Source organism: Nilaparvata lugens, chromosome X, assembly GCF_014356525.2.
Source record: "Nilaparvata lugens isolate BPH chromosome X, ASM1435652v1, whole genome shotgun sequence".
Lineage (NCBI taxonomy): Eukaryota > Metazoa > Arthropoda > Insecta > Hemiptera > Delphacidae > Nilaparvata > Nilaparvata lugens.
The window spans coordinates 86,797,022-86,821,685 of record NC_052518.1 but is presented as its reverse complement, the minus strand read 5'-3'; the positions used below and the strand labels follow the sequence as shown (position 1 = coordinate 86,821,685).

The 24,664-nt window shown below is 33.1% G+C and overlaps 1 protein-coding gene across 1 annotated transcript in view; it reads left to right on the top strand.

Annotated features, from left to right (window-relative positions):
- Positions 1-24,664, top strand: part of LOC111059791 (guanine nucleotide-binding protein G(s) subunit alpha) — a 79,527-nt gene that overhangs the window by 33,496 nt on the left and 21,367 nt on the right. Inside the window, exons 3-7 of the mRNA XM_039441811.1 lie at positions 14,771-14,825; positions 18,457-18,576; positions 18,788-18,885; positions 20,869-20,923; positions 22,336-22,409. Of these exons, the coding sequence (XP_039297745.1) occupies positions 14,771-14,825; positions 18,457-18,576; positions 18,788-18,885; positions 20,869-20,923; positions 22,336-22,409 (402 nt within the window). The remainder of the gene's footprint in view (positions 1-14,770; positions 14,826-18,456; positions 18,577-18,787; positions 18,886-20,868; positions 20,924-22,335; positions 22,410-24,664) is intronic.

Sequence of the window (24,664 nt, the reverse complement as noted above, 5' to 3'; positions counted from 1 at the left end):
CATTTAGTACTGTATACAGTTTCGATGTTAGAAAAAAGGAAGACTTTTTCATGTGAAAATACAAGTCTACCGCTGTTTCAAATTTGAAATTGATTGAAAGCTCTTCTCTAACGCTTCTCCTCGATAGCACAGCAGTACTTTTGAATAACTCCCACGTCGTTTTCAATATTGGTATTTGATTTCAATGAGAATCAGAACGGAATGAGATTTGTCTGGCGAGCAGTGTTTCAAATCCTAATCCAGCGGGATATTCGTATCGAATGTGTGGCAGGTTGGTCGGAACAGGAAAACCAACAAAACTGAGAGCGGCTGAAAGTTTTGTTGGTCGATACTTTGCAGAGTATCATTGGTAATTAGCTGGATGTTGTTTAGAATTGGCAGTTGTCTATGACTCGGTTCAACATTGCTTAATTGGCAAACTCCCAGCGCTGGATGAGTGGCTAAAATTTAGTGCATAGAAATAGTGAGTTGAAATTATTATTCGAATATTTGCCACTTTCACACGGTGTGAAAATGTTGTGCTTTACACTCCATTCAAATCGGTGCTTCCGACCGTGAACCGGGATTAGTCCCAAATAAAGTTATCAACAATGTCTTTTCATCAAACAGGAAATCGCAATTCTATTTTCAGACATGTCAAATGATGATTGGAGTTGGATGTAGAGTTCAATGCCCACGTTAGTTTGAAACTTTTGCGTGGATAATTGGGGTTGATTATATAAATTCATCCTCGCACTGTTTGAGATGAGTACCAAACCAACGAGAAGTGATGTTGAAAATCGATGCTGCTTCAGTTTAAAACTGTTTGTTCGGCACTCACCTGAAGCTTCATTGTCCTGAAAGAGTTTTCTAACCAGAGCTTTGCATCAAAACAGGAGGTATTCTTCATTTGTTTTCGCCGGTAACAAATGTTTTCACAGTTTTTTCCGTGTTATCGGATGGCATGTTAAACTTTCGGTCCCGGATGAAGTATGACAGTCGTAATATTTTTTTATTGGAATCAGCATCATTCTTACTAGTTCCGTACGAGAGGATTTTGAATTCCATCAATTATGAAATGACAAATAATTGGATATAAAAAGTCCCATTTTCATATTATATTATGGAGTTTCAAAAGTTCATAAAAATATTTGTAATGAGTATACGTTATCACGAAAACCTTGAGTAAGGAAAAAATATTATAAATGATTCATGAGTCCTGATCATTTGAAGGGGTGATATGACCAGTTGACCAGTAGTGGCCGAGAAAAGTGACATCCAGTTTTTAAAAGTGAATTTTTGGAAAATCAAGATTAATGTTGAAGCAGTAGGAGCATGCGTAGTTGGTTGGTGCACTCATCTCTGACTGACTGCTGAAACACTTGCTGTTTTGAATTCTAATCAAATTTCTAATTTCAATTCCAAATTTCTAATCTCAATTTCAATTTCTTATTCAAATTTAGAATTCTAATCAAGTTTTTCGAGGTTTGCTTTGAGGTTGTACAGGTGTGTATTACTTGTTGAAGACTGTGTTTATCATTTGAACTTATTCTACTAGCACCTACCGTACATACCTACATTTTTTATATAGCTCACAACACTGCTATACGCTCCAATTATCCTTTCATAAACAGAGTGAGTCATATGTATGGGAACCCTTCAATAAATTGTTGTAGATATAATACTGTAACTTTCAGGATAAGTTATTGGTCAAATACTATCTACCTTTTGACGTACAACTGAATTTCAACCCCTCATAAGAGGGTGAATTAGGGATTGTAACTCAAATATTTTAAATGCCCAAATTAAAAGTAAACTTCCATTGTGTGGTACATCATTTTAAATGCCTTTTTAAAACAAGAAAGATGGCATCGACAAAAATGTTCTATGATACTTTTATCCAAAATAGCGTCTGATTGAAGTTCTAGTTTTTAAAGAAATAATTGATAAAGTTCAATCAGCCGCCATTTTGGATAAAAGTATCATAGAACATTTTTATTAATGTCATCTTTCTTGTTTTAGAAAGACCTTTAAAATGATGTATCACACAATGGGTGTTTGCATTCAAAATATTTGAGTTACAACCCCTTATTTCCTTAAAAACTAAAACTTCAATCAGACACCATTTTGGATGAAAGTATTATAGAACATTTTTATCGATGCCATCGTACTTGTTTTAAAAAGGCCTTGAAAATGATGTACTACACAATGGGTGTTAACTTTTAAAATATTTGAGTTACAATCCTTAAGTCACCATCTTATCAGGGGTTGAAATTAAGTTGTACGTCATAAGGTAGAGTACTTGACTAATAACTTATCCTGAAGGTTACAGTATTATATCTACAACAGTCTCCAACTTATTGAAGGGCTTCCATACATATGACTCACTCTGTATATAAACATATTTACCTATAATTGTAAACACAAAACAAATTGACGCCTTCAAGTCAGTATCATTGATTGTTTTCAGGTTATGAATAATATTTACAATGAATTACTGAATCACACGAATCACGAAGGAAAAAATTAATATAAAATGACAAAAAACTGGACACATTCAACTGGTGCGCTTGATGTTACATACCTTCGCAAAATATGTTATAACTCAATCCATATTCTACTTCGAAATGTGATTATGATTGGAAAGCGCTAACTTCAAACTATAAAAACTTTCATAACCTGAAAATCCATTTTTTGAAAGTTTTTTCATGTGAGACTGTCTCTTAAATGATATATTCAGGCGAGGTGGGACCTTCCCGCAAGGGACTCCCCACCAACAAAAACCCTATAATAATAATTTCTCTGATTGCCATTGAATTGCAAGTAGAGGAGTTTATTTACAAAATGAATTAACTTTTTAATTTACAAGTGTCTTAAACCAGGTAATATAAACTTGATGTAACAAACACGTTTAGGTGAGTCCTAAATCACTAAGACGCCATTTCAAATTACATCACTAAAGCCCAGCTGTTTTAGGTACGGTAGCTGTCGAATTATCGGAACGTGATTTTAAAGCACATCTCTGGATTTTAGACGTGTAACCCTGCAGATTGAGGTGGGTTGGAGCCCTCCTGTTGTGCTACTAAATCAATTAACTGTAAGATAACAGTATAAGCTTGAGACGATAACCCTGCCAAACTTGAATCAATGATACAAGGCTTAATCTTTGGTTGCCTATCTGTTCCAGAACAAGGGGATCTACAAGTAATATATCTTAATGCGGATGTACACTTGATGTTTTTGTTGAAGGATTACGTTTTCTGCTCTGTTTTTATTATCTAATATTTTCGAGGCATTTGGAATAATACTAGCATATTGCCATTTAAAAGCAAAATCTATCTCCCTAACCTACCCTTTTTGAAACATTAATAAGCATTTTCTTGTACGTTACGTCACTATTGCTTATTGATCCTCGTCACTCCCAGATGTTGGCTATCACATTGGCTGAATGCTCTTATATCTGTCCTGAAAAGTTTAGTTGATTTCATAAAGAACCTCGATAATTCATTAGAACCTCGATAATTCGGACCTCTATAATTCGCAATCCTCTATAATTCTAGTGAAAGCTCGGTCCCTTGAAAAAACTCTAAAAATTCGTTGTAAAGCAATGTATTTTGGTATCCTCGATAATTTTTAGTAAAAACGAGCTCTGACTTATCTTTGACCTTTATAGTTTGTATTTTTGTCTGGGAAAACTCTCTATAATTCTTATTTTATGAATTTTCCACATACACTATAGAAAGGGGAAGATATTTACAGTGCACTATGCTATCGCTAATTCTCCAGACATGAGGTCATCAACCGGAAATTACATAGACTGCCAGACGAAATTAGTGTCTATTGACAAAGTATTCAGTTCAATTCAGTATAGGACGTCAGCGTAAAGGATTCGTAAATCAGTTTGTGAATGTTTGTCATGCACTTGTCTACCGAAAATTAAAACCATGCGATTAAAAATTTGAAATAAGACGAAAAAATTGAGTAGATTGAATATTTAAAAATCTGTCAATAATTCTGAACATTTTACATTGAAAGTTTTACAAATTTGTCAATACCCTATGAATTTTTTTAATTTAAAGCTTATATAATTATTATAGAAATTACTAATACCCTCTTTATACTTTTTGAGTGCTCGGAAATAGTTGTGTTTGTATAGAAAAGTATAAAGAGTGTACTAGTTATTTCTATAATAACTAAAAAATTCAAGTAGCCCTATTAAAATACTTTATCAAAGCTTATAATATATCTATTTCCATATTATTCTCAATTTTTATCCATAGTATGTATGATAGCTCCTTAAATATTAAAGGCCGGTTTCCGAGCTCGGGATTTAGCTAAGTTCTAAACTTTTAACAGCTGGAGTCAGGAAATTGGCTTTCCGAAATGGGCCGTAGTCGCAGTTTTTATGATCATCTTTATTTTCTCATTTCTATAATTGGAAACGTTTTTTCTTGAGGAAATGAAACATTCCTAAATAATTCAAATAGCTGGAACTTTACACTATTTTCTCTTTATTTTATTTTGTGTTCAATTTTCTAGTTTTTCGAAATTTAATTTAAATGTGGACTGCGGCTATGCCCCGTTTCGGCAAGCCAATTTTATGACTCCAGCTGTTCAAAGTCTATATCTTATCTAAATCCTGAGCTCGGAAACCGGCCCGTAGCATTCTAAAATTCGAATGTTTTCTTCATCTCCATCCATAATCATTAGCCTCGTCCTTCTCCTCCTGCTCTTCCTTTTCCTCAACCATATCCTCCATAATTAGTACCCTATTTTATTCGTAGTAAACGCTTGGTCCCGGCAACTACGAATTATACAGGTTCTACTGTATATTAAATTTATCAACACAGTCTATGCATAGTTTCCGATTTTAATATATCCGGTCATATGAGCTTGCATGAAAAGATTGAAATTTCGCACAATTTGGCAATACGGTCATTTTGTACAAGAAGTCTCGAGGTATTTGGATTTTGAATTGGATGTTTTTGATTTATAACGGAATCACATGAATCAAACCAAAGATTACTCTGACTGTGTGTTCTATGTTGATTGAAACTTTTAATTCGAATACGATTATGTGAGTAACAACCGGTATTTAGGAACTTGTCAACAAACTTTGAACCAACCCCACGTGGCGTAGCGGATTGTTCGTCGAAGCTTGAGTTTACTGTTGTTTCAGTGGTCGTGTGATTGATTCACGCTTTTCTGCCTCGCATCTGCCTAGCATTCGATCATTACCTCCATGTTCATGTGGAGCATAATAATTAAACGAAAATCCTTACCTTCTCCACAATATTCATAGCAGTGTTATAGCAATACCTACTATTACTTCAGGCCCCACAACTAATTAATGACGTCATAACATGTAGATTGATTCTTTCTAGAATCATAGTCGTTTCTACTAGCTTATCAATGTATGCTCTCTAACTTTTGTTACTGTATCGATTTTTATTGGGTGAAATACTATCTAAATTCCAGATTAAAGACATTTGTATTTTATTAAATAGAAATGTTATTGAAATAAAAACAATTTATTCCACAAATGCAATAATTTCTCCATACTTTCAGCTTGATAGACATATTCGATTCAGTGATAGAGCTATTGATAAATTTATCTCAACCAAAAATACTTAATAATAGCCTGTATCAGAATCAAAGGAGACGTAAATCAAAGGTAAACCAAGTTAGATGTATCTCTTTTTTAGGGAAGAGGCTCCCATAAATTTGATCACAATAAATCTATGGTACAGATAAACCCATCAGGAGAATTTTTTTCAGTTAGGTAAAACCTTTAATCTTATGATGTTAAGGACAGTTCCAACACTTGCATTTACTTTTTCAAATCAAATTCAAATACTAACTAATTCTAATATTTAACTTATTAGTTCAACAGCTCTTTCACACACTTTATTCACACTGTTCTTTCACATTTTATTTACACTATTCTTTTACACTTTTATTAAATTTTCCTCTCACACTTTATTTACACTTTTCCTTTAAACTTCATGTAGACTGTTGTTTTGTAGGATTGAATTTCTTTCTTCTTATCGCTTGTATACATTTTTGTTCCAAAGTTTAATCTCTCGGAAAAGAGAATACAGAAACTTTTGGAGTTTTGTTATAATTTCCGCGACAATTGGGTACACAACAACAAAATCCCATAATTTAAAACCCCAAATTTACCATTGCTTTTCACAAACGAATATTAGAAGAATGATAAACAAACCATATTCACTTTTTGTGTAGTTGAGAAGTTGATATTGTGGTAATTATTCATAGATTTGTGTTTATCAGAGATTGACAATGGTGTAATAACCGAAACCGGTCTTTCTAATTATCAATAAATCAGTGGTTTTTTGACAATTTCTTAGTCTTTTTCATTCATTGAAATGGAAGATCGTGAAAATAGAATTCGTAATTGGATTTGTGTTGGTTACCATAATCAGATGTGATAACAAGCATCAGCGCTCTTATTGCGCTTGCCTATATCTCTAGTAGATCATCGATCTACATGTGATGACGTCATAGTTTATAATAGCTTCAGTTGTGGGGCCTGAAATAATAGTAGGTATTGGTTATAGGCTATTAAAATATCATCTTAGAGATTCACCCAAAGTTTCGGTTTTCGGGGTTTATCCTGATTTTTTTAAAAACATTTTTCATAAAATCCCTAAATCACGCTAACATGTACTATTTCTTATGGCTACCGACGAGTTTTCCTTGATTTTTCATGTTCGACTCAACAAAAGTTTTTCAAGCTCTGTTAGATTAGATAAGTCCTATAAGTATGCTGAGAGGGTTATCATTTATTTATTGGATAGTGCATACAATACAATAGTCAGAAACAAAAAACAGACTACTTTTTCTATTTCTAAGTTTTGTCTCAAATCGTCCAAATATTTATGTAGGTTTTGTCCATTTCAATTTCATCAACAAATCATTAATCTTGAAATCACAAATCAAACTAGAACAAACAATTTAAAATTTTAGATATATTCATATTAAAACTTTCCAAAAAATATAAAACAAACTTCAAATTAAAAGGATGTAGAATAAAAACAAATGAAACAATTTCAAGATTTTCCAGTTGTGTGTTGAGTTTTCAATTCGTTTTCACAGTTTTATTTTTAGAGTGACGTAGTCAAATCAAGGGGTACATATTTCAAATGTTCAGCTAATTGTTTCTTGCGTTTTCCCCAGCTTTTTCGCTAATGACCTGGTCAAAAATATTTTAGTTTGATTCAGACGTTCAGTTAAAATCTGAGGAACTTTATTCGATTTATTTATTTATTTATTTATTTATTTATTATTTTACAAAGGCGACTTCCTAGAAGTATTTTAAGCCTAGGTGATGATGATGATTGTGATGAATGATAATACAAATGAAGGTGGAGTTATGAATTATTAAAAATTATAGTTTTAATTTTTAAAACTACTTCCAACTTGGAGGGATATGCGGAGCAGAGAAAAGTAGGGATACAGCGACGGCGATGTTGCAGCAAGAATAGTATATCACAAATAGTATATACAGCTAGCTATATATTATGTTGCCGTGCTCAAGCGGACAGCGTTCTGTAGTCTAGTTTCCATTCTGACAATTCGCAATATCATAACACGGCGAGCTGCGCTATCACGTTGAAAGATTTTATTCAACTTTTTATTATTTATTTGTTTTATTCTGATTATTTAACTTTTCGCTTATTGCTTCCATTTCGGCGCAAACTGCAAGAAAGTGGGGGGTTTATCTCATGGTTAGTCTCATTGTACAATTTATTAATACAACCAATCAGGATTTTTTTTATTCAATTCCCGTATAGGCAAATTCTATTTCATAACATTCCAGCTAGACTATTTTGAATATCAGTGATCTACCATATTTTATTTAGTAAAGTTATCTCATCAATCTTTCTTCACGTATTTTTTTTCTGGCCGTTATCAGTTCTCCGATCTTATGTCATTGCAATGTTGTTTTTTGTTACTGAATATTTTATTAAATGCCCACCAACTACATATCAATTTATTGTTGCCTGTAAGAATTTTATTATCAGTATTATTTTCCCAAATACCTTTTAAAGTGGAATAAATATAGATTATAGTACTTCAATTTTTCTTTGATGTATATATGGATTTATGGCTTACTAAAATGAAATATTTTTATTATATATATATATATATATATATATATATATATATATATATATATATATATATATATATAATCGAGGATCCATTTATGTCTGAGTATTTCATACTTATTTTGTCGGTCTTTCAAATATTTTTATTCATCCATGTATGTATATATTTTTTCATTGATAATCTGGAAACTTATCATTAGGATATTGGAAATATAATCTGGGCTTATCATATTCTACTCTCATAATTTTCTCGATACCCACTCATTATCATGAACTATTCTCAGTTCATTTAGGAGTCAAATATGACTTACCCCCTGGAGTATTTACTTTTTCATTTTCCTTGTCCTATTACCATAGGTAAGGAAAGTATTGCTTTCCAAAAACATCTGGTGTGGTACACTCACACAACTTTCCTTGCTCATTGAACTATAAGCCTCATTAACGAGGATAATTTACGGGAATAACATTATGCCGATTGGCGGCTAAATGATTAAAACTACGTTTATACTATTGTTATTGTATTCTGAGTACATTTTCCTTTGTTTGAATTATGAAATTTGAGGATTTTTAAAAAATTTTTCAAAACAGCTGTTCTACAAATAAAATATCGACATGTGTTCTTTTGAATAAACTGCTCTACCTACCTACCTCACGCACGAGAAGGAGGTTGCAAAGTAAATTTCTCAAGGATGGGGTGGACCCCCAGTTAATTTCTCAGGGAGGAGACTCATGCCAGTTAATAGAGCTGATATATAACTATACAGGATATGAATTTGAAAAAAAATCGGTCAAGTCATTTTTGAGAAAATCGTGATAGAAATTTAACAAAATTCATTCTTCTCAGGAATATTACGGAGCTCCTGCAATTTTCCCAGAAATGAGACTCATGTCAGTTGATAGGGCTTATAAATAGCTATCTAGGGTATAAATTTGAAGAAAATCGTTAGAGCCTTTTTCGAGAAAACCGTGAAAAACATGGTTTTTTGGCCATTATCCGCCATTTTGAATTGAATTTCTTATTGTTGGACCCTCATGGTATAAGGACCTTGAGTTTAAAATTTCAAGTCAATCGGTTAATTAGGAATGGAGTTATCGTGTTCACAGACACACACACTCACAGACACACACACAGAGACCAACACCCAAAAATCATGTTTTTGGACTCATGGGACCTTGAAATGTATAGAAAACATGAAATTAGGGTACCTTGAATTTTTTTGGAAAGCAATACTTTCCTTACCTATATAATAGGGCAAGGAAAGTAAAAATTAAGGTACCCTAATTTCAAGTTTTCTATACTTTTCAAGGTCCCCTGAGTTCAAAAACATGATTTTTGGGCATTGGTCTGTATGTGTGTGTGTGTGTGACCACTTGAACAGGCTAAGAGCGGCGCCTCATGTACCTCCTGCTCAGCAGCTCTCCTCTTCTCCTGCGACTGAAACTGATGTAATGGGGATAATCATGGGGATGACAAGTAATGCAGTTGGAGTTGATTGCATACCTATTAAATCCATCAAAGATGGTTCCCTTCACCTTGCCTATTCTTACTATAATTTTCAATAAATCTCTGGAATCATCCTTTTTTCCCACAATTTGGAAATCAGCCTTAGTCTCACCTCTGTCCAAATGCTCTTCAGTTGAATCATTATCAGATCTGAGGTCTAAATGTCTGGAGAAACTTGTTCATCAGCAGTTTTCTGTTTTTCTAGAACGTTTCAATCTTCTGTCTACCTTTCAGTCTGGGTTCCGCACTCGTCACAGTACGACCACTGCTCTACTCAAAGCTACTGAGGATATCAGGTCATTTATGGATAGTAGTCAGGGTACTATTCTGACACTATTCGATTTTCCACCTCATTCTGAAATTGAGAAATCTTGGTTTCGGAGAGGGTTGTGTAAAATGGATTGAGTCTTACTTGTCGAATCGCCAACAGTGTGTCAGGGCCAATAATGAGGTCTCTTCATGGAGAAATGTAACCCGAGGTGTCCCCCAAGGCTCTGTTCTTGGACCTCTTTTCTCTCTACATTGATGACATCACAAAATGCATAAAACACTGCAAATTTTATCTGTATGCTGATGACCTTCAGGTCTATCAACATTTTTCTGCAGGTGAGTCTGATACATGTGTCGAGCGGATTAATTCTGACATTGATGCTATTAGTGGCTAGGCATATAATCATGCATTGAGATTGAATGAAGGTAAGACACAGAGTATCATTGTGACTCATAACCGATTCAGAGCTCAGAATGTTCCAAGGTTGAGGTTGAATGGCGTTGAGTTGGAGTATTCTGAGAGTGTTAAAAAACCTTGGTCTTGTTATCTCTAAAACACTCTCATGGCTTTAGCAGGTCGAGATTGTTTGCAAGAGGGTATTTGCTTGCATCCCATAGCTTGAAACGTTTCGCCCTGTTTCTTCCACTCAACATCAAAATCATGCTGGTCAAGACTCTTGTGCTGCCTCACTTCAGCTACTGCGACACTGTCATGAACGACATGACTGTTGAGCTCTCTAACCGACTGCAGCGTACACACAACTATTGTTTTCGATTTATTTTCAATGCTAGACGATTTGATCATGTTACACCTTTCTATGTACAGCTATCTCTCCTAAAATTGAATGATCTTTGTACTTTGCACATATTGACTCTGCTTCACTCAATAATCAAAACCAAATCTCCATCTTATCTGTCTGAGAGCTTCAGATACCTGTCTGAGATCAGTGAACGAGCAACAAGGCATGGCAAGTTGCTGTTGGCTTTTCCCATTCATAGAACTAGGACTTTTGAGAGATCATCCACTGTCACAGGTTGTAGGCTGTGGAATGATCTTCCTGCTTCGGTCCGGGCTATTGATGGGCGTGCTCGCTTTGGGGCGGAGGTCAAGCGGATTTTGTTGGCGGGTCTGCGGGGGTTGCGTGTGGTTGGCGCTTAGGACTGGTCTGGTGAGCTGTGTGAATGTTGTGTGAATGATTATATTATCAATTCCTTTTTTTACTATTGTTTCTTGAATTATATAATAAATTGATTTTTTAGTCTAAATGCAGATTGATTGTTTTGTTCCAACTATGTTTCTATTTTGTAGCGATATTATTTAATCTATTTTTATTTATATATTATTTTACACTGTATTATTTATTCAATTCCATTTGTAATGTTGAGGTTGAGTGGTAGAGAGGACTTGAAAGTCCTAACTCCGCCTAATAAAGATTTTTTTCATTTCATTTATTCATTTATTCATTTATTTAGCGTATGGCAGATACACAACACATATAAAGCTCATGAGTCTCAAATGTCCACATATACACTATATTTTTTCAATTTCTTCAAGATGTGTAGTTTTTGGTCTGGAGAACATAAGTTTGTCTGACCGCCGTTATATGCTAGTCCATTATTTAGCGTTACCCAATGTGCAACATGGAGGCGAACTAGCGTTACACATATTTAAGTAAAAAACTGAAAGTGGGTGCAATAACATCATAGACTCTAAGTATATCAAAGCTCTAGTGACATTCAGCACTATAAACATAAGAAGTAACCAAAACTCCCTTATTTTTGGGTATTTACGGAATTGTGGCACATTGTATTTGGGGGTGCTGGATCCAAATCCGAATCTCTCTATATCTATTTATAAAAGTGTTTGAATCTTAGAGGAAAATAGAAAAGTAGTCTAATATTTGCAGCAATATTTGTTTTGCGGCACATTGGGCTGGCGCAACTGTTACGGAGAAACTGCCGATTTGAAATGTTGTAGACCGCTTCCATTCCTACAAGTTCCCGTAATTCGAACTCTAGTTATGTTGCAGTGCTAAATCTGTGGTAATGGAAACCATGCTTAAGTGAATGTTCAACAGCATACGTAGTTTCCTCTCTGAAAGCACTGCATTGACTGAGTCTGATCGACAACTTGGCAACTGCGCTTCTTTCTATGACTATTCTCCACTGAAATTGGCTTATCTACCCCATTTCTCTGCTCCGCATATCCCTCCAAATCGGAAGCTGTTTCAATACTACTATATGTTTTTTGTACTATATGAGATTTTCGCCAAATTGAGCCCGAAATCTTAACTTTCAAGGATTAGTTTGACTAAATAGAGTTAGTTTGACTTTATGTGTTGTTTGTGAAGTTGATGGTATGGCATAATATCCATATAGATTGGAAAATACCTTATATTGTCAAAACCACTGATTTATTACAACATTTTTGAGGTACGAAACTAATTACACCAGTTTGTACTAGTTTGTTACACCATTATAAATCTCACTGAAAGCTTAAACATTGAGCAGCAGAATATATGTGTATAGTTGAGAGCAATAATTGAATACAATTAGATAAGTGATTTCATTTTTACAAAGTGCTATTATTTTTTTTAGCCAAAGTATAGCATCGTCAAGGGCTCAGTGAGCTGATGACTAAGTCAGCAGATATAATGTGGATGAAGTCCACGATGAAGTACGATTGGCCATTGGTTGTTGACCAATGAACGATGTGTTCTGTCATTGGCTGAGACAAGACTCGCCTTCTATTCAATTTTCCAAATATCGTCATGACAACCGTTGAACAACAACAAATATAAAGAAATATCAAGTAACTATCAAACCAAATTGAAAATATGAATGAAAATGAAAGAATATACAATATTAAAACACGAGAATACAAAAAATGATAACAAAAACGAAGATAGAAATTGAATATCAATGCAGAAGCCAAGGTCAAACTCGAAATTGTAATACAAAGGAGATAGAAAATAAACCAGTAGTTCAAGTTGAAACTAAACTAATGGTGTTGTAAAAATTGTAATGTTGACTGTTCTCATGCCCATATTTGGAAACAGTAAAGGCGTGTCCTGTCTCGACCAATGACAGTGCTCAACCTTCATTGATGAAATAATGGCCAATCGTAGGGCCTCATCCACACAATAATTCACCTGTTGCTTAATGCTTAAGCATTTAGTTTACTTTAGATTGATGATGGTGTAACAACCGGAACTAGTATAAAAATTGTTTTAATACTTCAGTTGTTTTGACAATATCAGTCGTTGTTATGCAATATGGTGTGAGTTTGCAATTTCAATGCGTTATCTTAAATCAAATCAAATTTATTGTCAAATTAATATCACAAATACATGAAAAACAAAAACCTCCAAAAACAATACATCTCACCCTCTTCTGGCCCATAAGGAATCTAGGACGGGGCTATCCCATCCATGAGACACAAAAATATCAATTTAATAAGATGTGCATAATTCACTTTGAAACGAATAAAACTCAGAAACTGAATTCCGTGAATAATTTTAATTCACCATCATTTTATTCCCCTCAGAAAACTTTTTATGAATAATAATAGCAGCAAGGAAATGTTAGCGGGCCGGTTATTATGCTCTCCCATCTCGTGTGTATAACGAGACCAACCAACCAATCACAGTGTAGCGTTCAGTTGTGATGACAATGCAATTGAGATGTTTGGGACTTCCTCCATTTCAGTTCCTCTCGATTTCAGTTCATCCAGCATCAAGACCTAACCATAAAGGTTCTGTTTAATAATGATTCGAAGGTAAAGGGGTAGGTTAGGGGGTTAGATTTTTGTTTTTAAATGGCAATACGCTGGTATTATATTATTCTAAATATTATAAGTAGCAGTTTGTGATCAACATGAAATTAGACCTATCATACAAATTAGCTGCTATAAAAAGTGTAAATTAATGACTAATCGTGATCAATCAAACTTTCCTGTGTCCATTATTATACGGTCGTTAAATCAATCTCGAGTTGTGAACAATATTTATGACCAATTTTATTTTATCAAGAATGAACTAACCCAGTTATACTTATGGGCATCACATTAACATGCATTATAGTCCACTTTGTGATGGATTTATTCCATCAGCTACATCATGAGCTGTTAGCTTACTACGATATTCATAATTGGGATACAATCTGCATATTGTTGGAAGGTTGAAAATTATTATAGGAAATTATATTAAATTAATCAACTTAGATTAGGTACATAAACATGTTCGTCAACTTGAATTAGGTATGATTAAAACATGTTTTCATAATATTGATTGTCCAACTTTATTGTTTAAACAACAATGATATAAACAATGGAATAAACAAGAATCCTATTAATCAGCGTACTTCTAAAACTCTTTCAAAGATACTAATGAAAGCGGTGAGCTTCAAATACTTTTCCATCAGCTTATCCTGAACCAAATTGAAACGATAATCTTGAATTTTAATGTCTTAATTTCCTTAATCCATAAACTTACAGTATTTCTTGATCAAATTTTTATTGAGATCACGAAATGCGGTATTGATATAACTCTCAGTGTAAAAAATCTCAAATGCACTGTTTATAAATACAAGTTTTTAGAATTATTAGTTCAAATTCTATAACGGAATTTGAGCTTCGCGTGCCTGCTGGTTTCAATCCTGAAGATTCAGCTGGGGTCCAGGGGGTGAAGACGTGTACAATGCGAGCCAAGCGAGCCTGTCTGCTAGTTTTAGATATTACTATATTATTATTAGCAATATTTAATTTGAAATCAATCAATTTATGCTATGTTCAAAGACGCCAAAATAAATTATTTTAGATTCCTTAGACTTGATGTTGTGTCTGTTGTATTATTACATGTTAGTTTTTTTTTTTACTTTTCAGAGAAAAACGACAAAAAATAGAAGATATTAAGAAAAATATAAGAGATGCCATTCTGGTAAGTTATGCGAGATCAAGATGATCAATTTTTTATTAATATCAATTCAAATTTGAAAAATATTGTTATAATATATTTTTAGAATAATTAATCATATTATTATAAAAAATAATATGATATTATGATATTAAATATTATTTTGTTATTGTTCTACAGTAGATAATTTCGTAATGTACTGTTCCAACTATGACTTTAGGATTAATTCCAGTTTTTTGTCAAATTAGTTCACCATTTGTACACTTATAAGATTGCCCAATTTTTTAGACCTACTCTATTAGCTGATTAAACTGTAAGTCGAATGGTAACTGTTTCAAAACATAATAAATTCAATTCGTTTCATTTGATGATTAATTATAATTCATCATTTATATTATAGATGATTGAGGTATACAGTAACAATAGTTTATGTCAGAGCACCTAATACTAATATTTAAATACAGTAATACTAATATTTAAACATTGAAAATCGCAGAGCATAACCACATGAAATAATAACGAATTGCTTTTCACTCTAACGTTAGCAACTTGATAGCTCAAGTTTTACATTAAGAATTGGTGCGGAATAATCCTATCCTTTTTTAAAAGATAATTTGCATAGTTTCATTGTCTCATCACTTATGCATACTCCAATTAAATCTAGTATTGCCAATTCTCAACAACTATTTTATTTCATCGACTTCTTTAGACGTTTGTTCAAGATTGCACCTTTTTTAATATTGTGTCTTGAGTATGAGGCAGTACTAGTATACCATACTTGAATATTACAGTTGTTTTGTCTTTTATAATATATAAATCGTGGTTATCTTAACTTAATACTACATTAATTAATATCCAGCTGTTTTGCACTTTAGAAGCTGTATTCTTTTATATAACATTGTATATCTGAACTTAATATAACATCCATAAAAATGACGGGTTGATAGTAATGTTTGGGTATATTCATCCTATATATCCGTTATCTTTCATCCTTTATATTGTATCCTTCCTCAATTTATTTTAATAAATTTACCTTGCATCGTATATATCCGTTATCTTTCATCCTTTATATTGCATCCTTCCTCAATTTATTTTAATAAATTTACTATGCATACGATATTATAGGTCCTATAAGATATGATATCGGTACTATTGTATGACACTAAATAACATCCCCTTTTTCAATAAATATTGCTCATTGAATAATGCTTTGCTATTCTGTATTTCCAAAAACAGTACTGTTCAAATAAGTAACAATCGATTGATTTGCGGGTATTTTAGGAAAATAAATTCATTTATCTCCAACTCTATTTTGATTGATTCATATTAACGAGTATTTGATTATTATACTGAGGCTACTTCAATCCACTAATTAATTTCGAATTCAAATATTTGAATGGTTTGAAAAAGAGGGGATCCGATGCCGAATAATTAGAATGCCGCGATGCTGTTGATACTGTTTTAATCCGCGGTTAGCTTCATGAATATATGAATGAGTAATAGTTAACCCTTTTAGGACCTGTCTCGCGCAATGCACGTGCTAAAATAGGACAGTTCAAGGTGACATATCGTGTTTCCCCATTTAATTTCAATAAATTTATTCAATTACTCATTGAGTGTGCCTTTCAAAATGTCTGTTCTCAGTATATTTCGAAACAAATCGCCTGAAATATTTATTTATCTACAAGAGTTGTTTAACAGAGATGAAACTGAGCAAAATTATACAATTTTTCAGGAGTAAATTATTGTTCAAAACAATTTACAAGTTTCCTAAATTTTTGAGCGAGTAGTTACTTTTTTCGTGAAACGGATCCCTGGACTGGGTTTGCCTTTCCTTTTATTCTGTACTCAATGAAGTTTGATACAGGTGGGCCACTAATCCAATAATAAAGGCCCAATCCTTTTCTCTCCTTCATCCTCTGTATTCTTATTTGCTTTGTTCTGCCAATTTTTGTGCTCTTTCACTTTGAAATTTTTCTATTGATCCTGTGTCTGACTGAATAAGTCTCTGGGATTTAGTACACCGTTCCAATTGATCTATAGTGAGAGTTGCTATATAGAGTTCACGTTGTAAAGTCAGTGGAAATGTCAGAACGGCATTGTTGTCAAGTTTGCTTCCATTACCTTCTATAGTAGATAGCTGTGATTGAACTCATCCCAGTATATCTGATATAATATTAATATTATTGATTTTTGTTAATAGCGATCAGTTATATCTCCAATTTAGTGAATTCAGTGAGATAATGTATTTTTAATAATTTAATAATAAATTTCATAATGATATTATTCTGGTAGTTCATTTTATTTCTTCGTGGCCTAAAATGATTTGGCAACGGTGCGGAGTTGGTAAAGGATAGAGCTATCTTATTTGTATAATGACAGACCAGATATCAAACCAATATGTTAATCTGTTTTTCTGGCTTTATAATGTAAATCTCTCTATAGATTCATTTTTCACATCACTATTTTCATACTTTTTTTGAAGATAAATGATAAGATGTTAATGAACCAAATCATGTTATCTATGTATAATAATTTTTGTCATAGCCATGAAATCAAACCGGTAAACAGCTGTTTGCAGAACAAATAAACATATGATTCTCATTACATCATACTCTACTGTAATGAAGCCATATGTTTTCTTTACAGTCGACTATGTTTCCTAGTTCCGAAATTGGAACAGCAAAACTGCAAAAAAAAACACCTTCCGCGCTCCAGGTGGAAGTTTTGTCAACTTCCACAAAATTAGGTTATGTTTATAGAATGCATGGAGTAAATTCAGCTCAACATGTTTTCTATTTCTCAATTATTCTTCTTTAGATTATTATGACAAAAAATAATGTACGTTACATGGACGTGAATGTTTTTTTTGCAGTGCTTGAATGAAATTCTCGCCTGCAAAAGGCCCCTTCCTGTCCATGTGACGTAAGATACTATTACTTCACTTTTTCAAACTTTCTGTTCCGTCAGACCCATTTAAAATACTCACCTGTATGGCTATCTTTTTAAATAGACTTAATTTGCACTTCCTAATGAGTCGAAACATGTTGTGCATTAATAAAATTTAAAAAGTTACTTGATGGTTTCTATTTGATTTCAATGATTGTAGTAGCCTACCCTACAGGAAGGGGAATGTTAATTCCACCCATATAAAAACTATCTGTTCTGCTAACGCACATAATATTATGCTCTTCTATTTTTACTCAGTTTGACTCAAAAGATTGAATCATTGAAAAACAGTGCAAAGTTTACGTTATGTTGGAGTTTAAAAACACTGATTGAAATTTGAAATGAAATGAAAAAATTCTTCATTTGGTGAAGTTAGGACTTTTAAGTCCTCTCTACCATTCAACCTCGAAATTCCAAGTTGTTCTATTCAATATGGATATCAACTTCACTACAATACAGAAATATTGAAGATGGAAGAATTTGATGGATTCATGTAACGTTCTTGTGTTTATTTTTTCCTCACCAGCTTTCCCTTTTCTTAGGTAATACGGCTTTCCTTTCTTGAAAATGGAGGTTGAAAAGCATTAATTTATAGCCAATGATTATAATAAACATGTTCATGATAATCCCAATCAAATGATTTATGATTATTTATTGTATGATTATTTATTTCGATCAGATGTTATGAATAAATTTTGTTGGACAGACTGTAACCGGTGCAATGGGCACGTTAACACCACCTGTTCAACTAGAACATGCAGAGAACCAGGCGAGGGTCGATTATATCCAAGACGTGGCTTCTCAGCACGACTTTGACTATCCACCAGTAAGTTCATTAATATATTTGCTAGTTTAACTCTTACAACAAGCTTTTCAAAATCCGTTCATAGTGTGTGTTTAGAGCTCCAAGTGATCAAGTGAACATGCCTGCCAAATTTTAGAGTTTCTGTTAGTTTTACTCTTATTAATGAGTGAATGTATGAGTGCCATTTCGCTTTTATATATGCCAATAATGTTTGTTTTTTCTTGTTCTATAGGAGTTTTACGAACACACGGAAATCCTTTGGAAAGACAGGGGCGTTCAGGCATGTTTTGAAAGATCTAACGAGTACCAACTAATTGATTGCGCCAAATAGTGAGTATCACCAGTTCAAATTGAGTGACATTTTGTAGTGTCAACAAAAAAGTACATTTTCCCGTGGTTCGGAATTCACTTGAATCAGCGGAACTGATGTCTCCTCTTATCGCATATCGCCTTATATTGCATATCACCCAATCTAAACTAGGCATCATTGGAATGAGAAATAAGAGAATTATATTCAGTAAGTAAATGAAACTATCAGAGAAGTTTGCACTATTAATTGATGTGCTCAATAGCTCTCCAAACTATTGGAGAAGGGTGCATACAATTATTTTTATAGTTTTTCATTCTAATGAAAATGATAATCATTAGATAAAATTTTATGAGTGGTATTATGTTGATGATCCATTGAAGTATGATTCAAATCCTTGTTGATGTACAACGTAGCTTGAATATTATTTGCGATTGAAAGTCATAGATTTATGTTTTATATTTTTATTTTTAGGCTTTAAATTGATTGAATTCACAACTGTTCAATCGTACAGCCTCGAGGCATTTCCAAACTGTGACAGCCATTGCAATAGAGATTTACATGAGTGAAAACTCGTATAGAAGTCTAGCACGAGTGCACTCTCATTTGTCTGTGTATTACATTTGATTAGTCCTCTAGAGCAAGAAATCTCTCTGTTTGGAAGGGCCTATATATAGAATTGTAGTATAAAATTGTTCTCATAAAACAATTTTGATGAAAATTTAAGATATCTCAATTTTTCCACGGCACTGCATTACTTCAATGTTTGCTTGTTTAGGGGCTGTCCAATGGAACTGATGTGTTTTTTATTTATTCAATCACACAATTTAAAAATATAGACACAACATTCAATTAACAAATTGTTTTTTTTTTTTTTTTTTGCTAATCGAATTCATACATTTTATGATACAAAAATCATATTAATGATTAGCAAAGGATCGACAGTCTTAGCCTAAAACTGTTCCTTTTCCGAATGTTGATAGAAGTAGGTGATGTTTCTTCATTTTATCAATTCTAGTTAAATTTTGAGTATTGTTTCAAGAGTTGATGCACCGTGAGAACAGTACATGGAATATGTAGGTAAAGGTTAGGTATGCTGGTTTTGCTGCTAATATTTGAGTTTTTCGAATTTTTGAAATTGTTCTAGCATTACCATTGCAATTTATGTTCCACCATTTTGCAATTTCTCAGTATCATTTGAAATTTGAAATTTATTGCCAAAAAAATTCATACACTACAAAAATTTGATATAGACAAGTCTAACAAAAACACAATATCTTCTTAAACTAAGAAATAACATAAAATAGAACTTGACTGATCGTGAAAACTTGAGATAAAAGTAGAATTTTTTAGGCGCCACCAGCAAAAGAAAAAACATCTTGCCCGCTGGTGGGAGTATTTGTATACCGTAAATAAATAAATAAAAACAATAACTTGAAAAAAGTATCAACTAGAAAGAATAAACGAGTAAATATATAGATAGCTTAAAACGATAAAAAACAAAATTGAATGAGAAAAAAAAAAAACAAATCAAATTTTTATTACCACCACTCAGCTCCCAGTGAAAAAAGAACCTATCCTTAATCCAAGTATCAATCATTCTATCTCGGACATTTAATTAAAAATCAAATGGTAGAATATCTATAAATTTAGTGCTCACATACATGATCAACATACGATTTAACATACGTTATGTACAACAGGCCTTAGTTTTAGCTTTGTACTACATAGTATTTGTCTTTTTCCCGTTAGGGCTACTCTTGAATATAAATAAAAAATAAAAATCCAAGTACCTTTTTTTAAATTGTTTACTTACGACATGTTTCGGCCATGATGCCATTATCTTGTAAACAGTTTTAAAAAAGGGTACTTAATTTTTCATTTTTTATCACTAGCCTACATAGCATTTGTCCATCAACTATTTTCTACAGTTAAAACAATCATGTGCCTTAAAATTTAATTCAATATCTTTTCTGGTGAAAATTGATTAATGTTTCTTTTTTCAGTTTTCTCGATCGGGTCCACATAATAAAGCAACCAGACTATACCCCCTCAGAGCAGGTGAGTTTATTAATCCACAATGAACCCTATTGTTCCTTAGTTTTTGAACTTTTAGTTCCTTTAGAACACGTTCAGTACTTTAGAGCTATCGAACATTCAAGAGTAACACAGCTTTTCAATAGTTCAGTATATTTCTCGATATTGTAGGTTCAGTTTGTTAATAATTTTTGTTTGAATAATAACTTTTGTATTATTTCTTTTATTAAGCCTGACATTTACTGATGATCTTAGTTTGGCAATGATTTTATTTTTTGAATGAAAAACGTCAACAGAAATGCAATGTGGCTCATAAGTCAGTTGTCAAAACAACATCTGAGAATTGTTGGAGAAACTTATCAGTCTTATGAGCCTTCACCACTATTTCACCAAGCTTGTTCAATACATTTGAACATTATCAAACTGGATACGCTTTACAGGAGTGCAATTTGTGCACTGGAGTTATCGATGGTAACTTTTGTCATAGAGATCAGATGTTTGTGCATTCCCTTATTTGAACATGGAAATTGTCCCTTATTTAACCATGTTCAAATGTCTTCACCAAGCTTGTTGAAGCCGGGCATCAAAATAATATTTCCAAAGTCTATATGAAGAATAGAGCTTTAAGTATAAGGATTCTATTCTGATACTATCAGTAAAAGCATAAAATTTTTGCAATTTCAATTGCTTTTCATTTAACACTTTATTTAGCATTTTATTTAAAACTCTGTTTCATGCAAAAAATAGTCAAATCTATGGACCGATTGCAGACAGACTTCAACATTAATATCAATCAGTTTTTTATTATATTTTTTTATTCAAATTTGTAATAACCAATTTAATAATTTTCCATTTGATCATCATCTCTTACAGTTTAACATGCAAAATTTTGATTTATATATAATCCTCTTCATACTCTTCACACAATTTTGGGAAACAGGTGACTCCATGGTCGCGCTGGTATCTTATCACTCAGATAAGTCAAGAAACATGCGCCTACTCACGTTGTTTATAATAAAATTCCTATCATGAAATCTCACGTTTTGATGAAGTTTCTAGTTTGTCTTTAAATTCAATTCATTTTACAATAATAATAACAACAATATTCATATGGATTTTATTGGTGGGGAGTCCCTGACGGAAGTTCCACCTCACCTGAGTACATCATTTAAGCCGTCAATGGGCCTTACGACTATCATACTTCAGCCTGGACCGTTAATCTAACGTGCCCATCCGATAACACGGGAGTGACCTGGTCAAAAACGTTTGGCTATGAGAGGGTTTGAACCAGGATCTCTGGGCTGCTACGCAAGCATTCTATCCACTGATCACTCCATTCTTCTTATTATTTGTCTTCATGTATGTTTTTGATTGTTCATGCATCTTAACTGAAATAAACTTATTGATAATTAATTGTATGTTTTCAATTTTCACAGGACATTCTTAGGTGTCGAGTTCTCACCTCAGGAATTTTCGAAACCAGATTCCAAGTTGAGAAAGTCAATTTCCAGTGAGTATCAATATTTTCCCATAGAATTTAAAGTGTGTTACTTATTGGATTATTTTAGTAATCATAATCAAGCTACAGATGGAAATTAATGTGATATTGCATTCATTCAAATGCTAATTAATGAATAATTATTATTAGACGAAAATCCAAATTGAATGCTGTAAAGTCTTCGGGTTGATTTTCAGCATTTAGTTTGGATTTTCGTCTAATAATAATCATTCATGATCAAGCTCCTTTTCACTCTTCTGCAAGAGTCATGTATTTCTATTATATCCATTATGTCTAATGCTAAGTAAGGGTGATCATCTAAAGAAAGACAAGGTTCTTTCTCCACATGATCCACTCAACGAATTGCTACTTTCCATCTGAAAATAATTGTCATCTGTGCCAATGTCGTCTCATATGTGATGAGGAACAGGAAACGTTGAACAAAAAATTCAAATATGAAGATGAAGCCATTCTAATACCAGTAATACCGGCCGTGCCTTCTGTTTATGAGTATACGGTGATTTCTGATGGAAATGTTACAATGTGTAGTATTCTTCATAGCAAATAATAATATAATAACCTCGATGACTCAGAATTCTGAAATAACCTATTCAATGTCTTAATGACATGAAATTACTCTTTAATACAACAAAAAAGTATACTAACAAAGCAATAATGTATATTAAGACGGTTAGAGATTAGAAAATGCCCCCAAAAATTAGTGAGGCTGTCACTTGGATTTGAGAATCTGTACAGTCCTGGTACGGACACTTGGAAAGCCTACCAAGTTATTTTCTACTTAACAACAGTAAGATACACTTTTCTTATACAAAATATCCACATTTCGGTTGATTGAACAGAAAAAAGCATTGGTTTCAACTTCCAACACACACCAAAGAAAGCCGGAAAAAGGGAAAAAAGAACGCAAAGAATGTATTGAGCATTCATGCATCTCAGTAAAAAGAATAACAGAATTTATGTTAGATGTAATTAGTTCGTCTGTACTTTCAATTATTCTCCTTTTGTACGTTGGGAAATCATGTGTGTATGTTCCTATAAGGATTGAAGGTTTTGTCTCTGCTCCTTGTACGGTCACTGTAGTCCAAAATCACTGGAAAGAGCGCTCAGATATTGAGAAGATAGAGGTAGATGTAAAAAGTCAAGATCGAAATAGAGACACCTTTATTTAACACAAATACATGTTGGGTTATAGGGCGCCGGCATGAATTGGATTGAATAATTGTATTTATTAAGGGTATGGTGAGAAGGGCGAGGTAAGCCGCGTGGTAAACATCGTGCGTTCGTAGTTGAAGAGTTTATTAAAAATTGCCGCTCCGAGATTACAGCACAGCGTGCGACTTGGCCATCTATCTCGACCTCTTCACTATGCGGGTGCTCATGCACTGTATTTGTGTTACATTGAGGTACCTCCATCTCGAACTCTTACCTCTACCTCATCACTATGTGAGCACCCTTAGCTGCAATGCCGAGATGTGCATGTACATGGAAACATTTTCCTAAATGTTGCTAAGATATTCTGTAAAAGGAATAAATGTAAATGCAAAGGAATAGCAAAAACGTTAACGAGATCGGAATAGTAATTAAGGTAGTTTACCGATTAATTTCTTAATCCAGTTCATAGGTATACGAATTCGATATGTTTATAGGAATCCACCCATTTTATTTATTTCAGAAATAATTATGTTTTAGTAACACTCGGCCCCTGCGCTCAGGTTTTTAACCTCTTCAGGGACCTTCCGTATTTAATATTATTACTTTTTAATTTTTAATTATTTTGTTAGTTGTCAATTGTATTTATATAATTATAGACATACATGTATGCATTGTATGAAGGAAAAATAAACTTTTGAAATATTGATATAATTCTCTCATCGTCGTTTAGATAACTTCTCATTTGTTTCAATTGATATTCATCAGCTTAACAAGAATTGTGGATTTTCTGATTCAAGTGGCCGTTTTGTGCGGGCTCCTCTAACTTCCAGTCATGTACGTTAAATTCACGTCAAACTAGAATATTGCTTTTTACTTATATTTCATCATCAAATTCCTAATCCACACAATTGGAATATTATGTTATTTCTGCCTTAAAAATAGATTATGCGATGCTCCACTAGTGGTCTGTAGTTTGTCACTGCTATCGTTGATCCAAACTATATCTCAAGCGGGTTCTATCAAAGAAAAATAGTGTTACAGTTATGGCTGGTTCAGTTCATACTAATACAAAGTTGTTAAATTTACAACTTTAC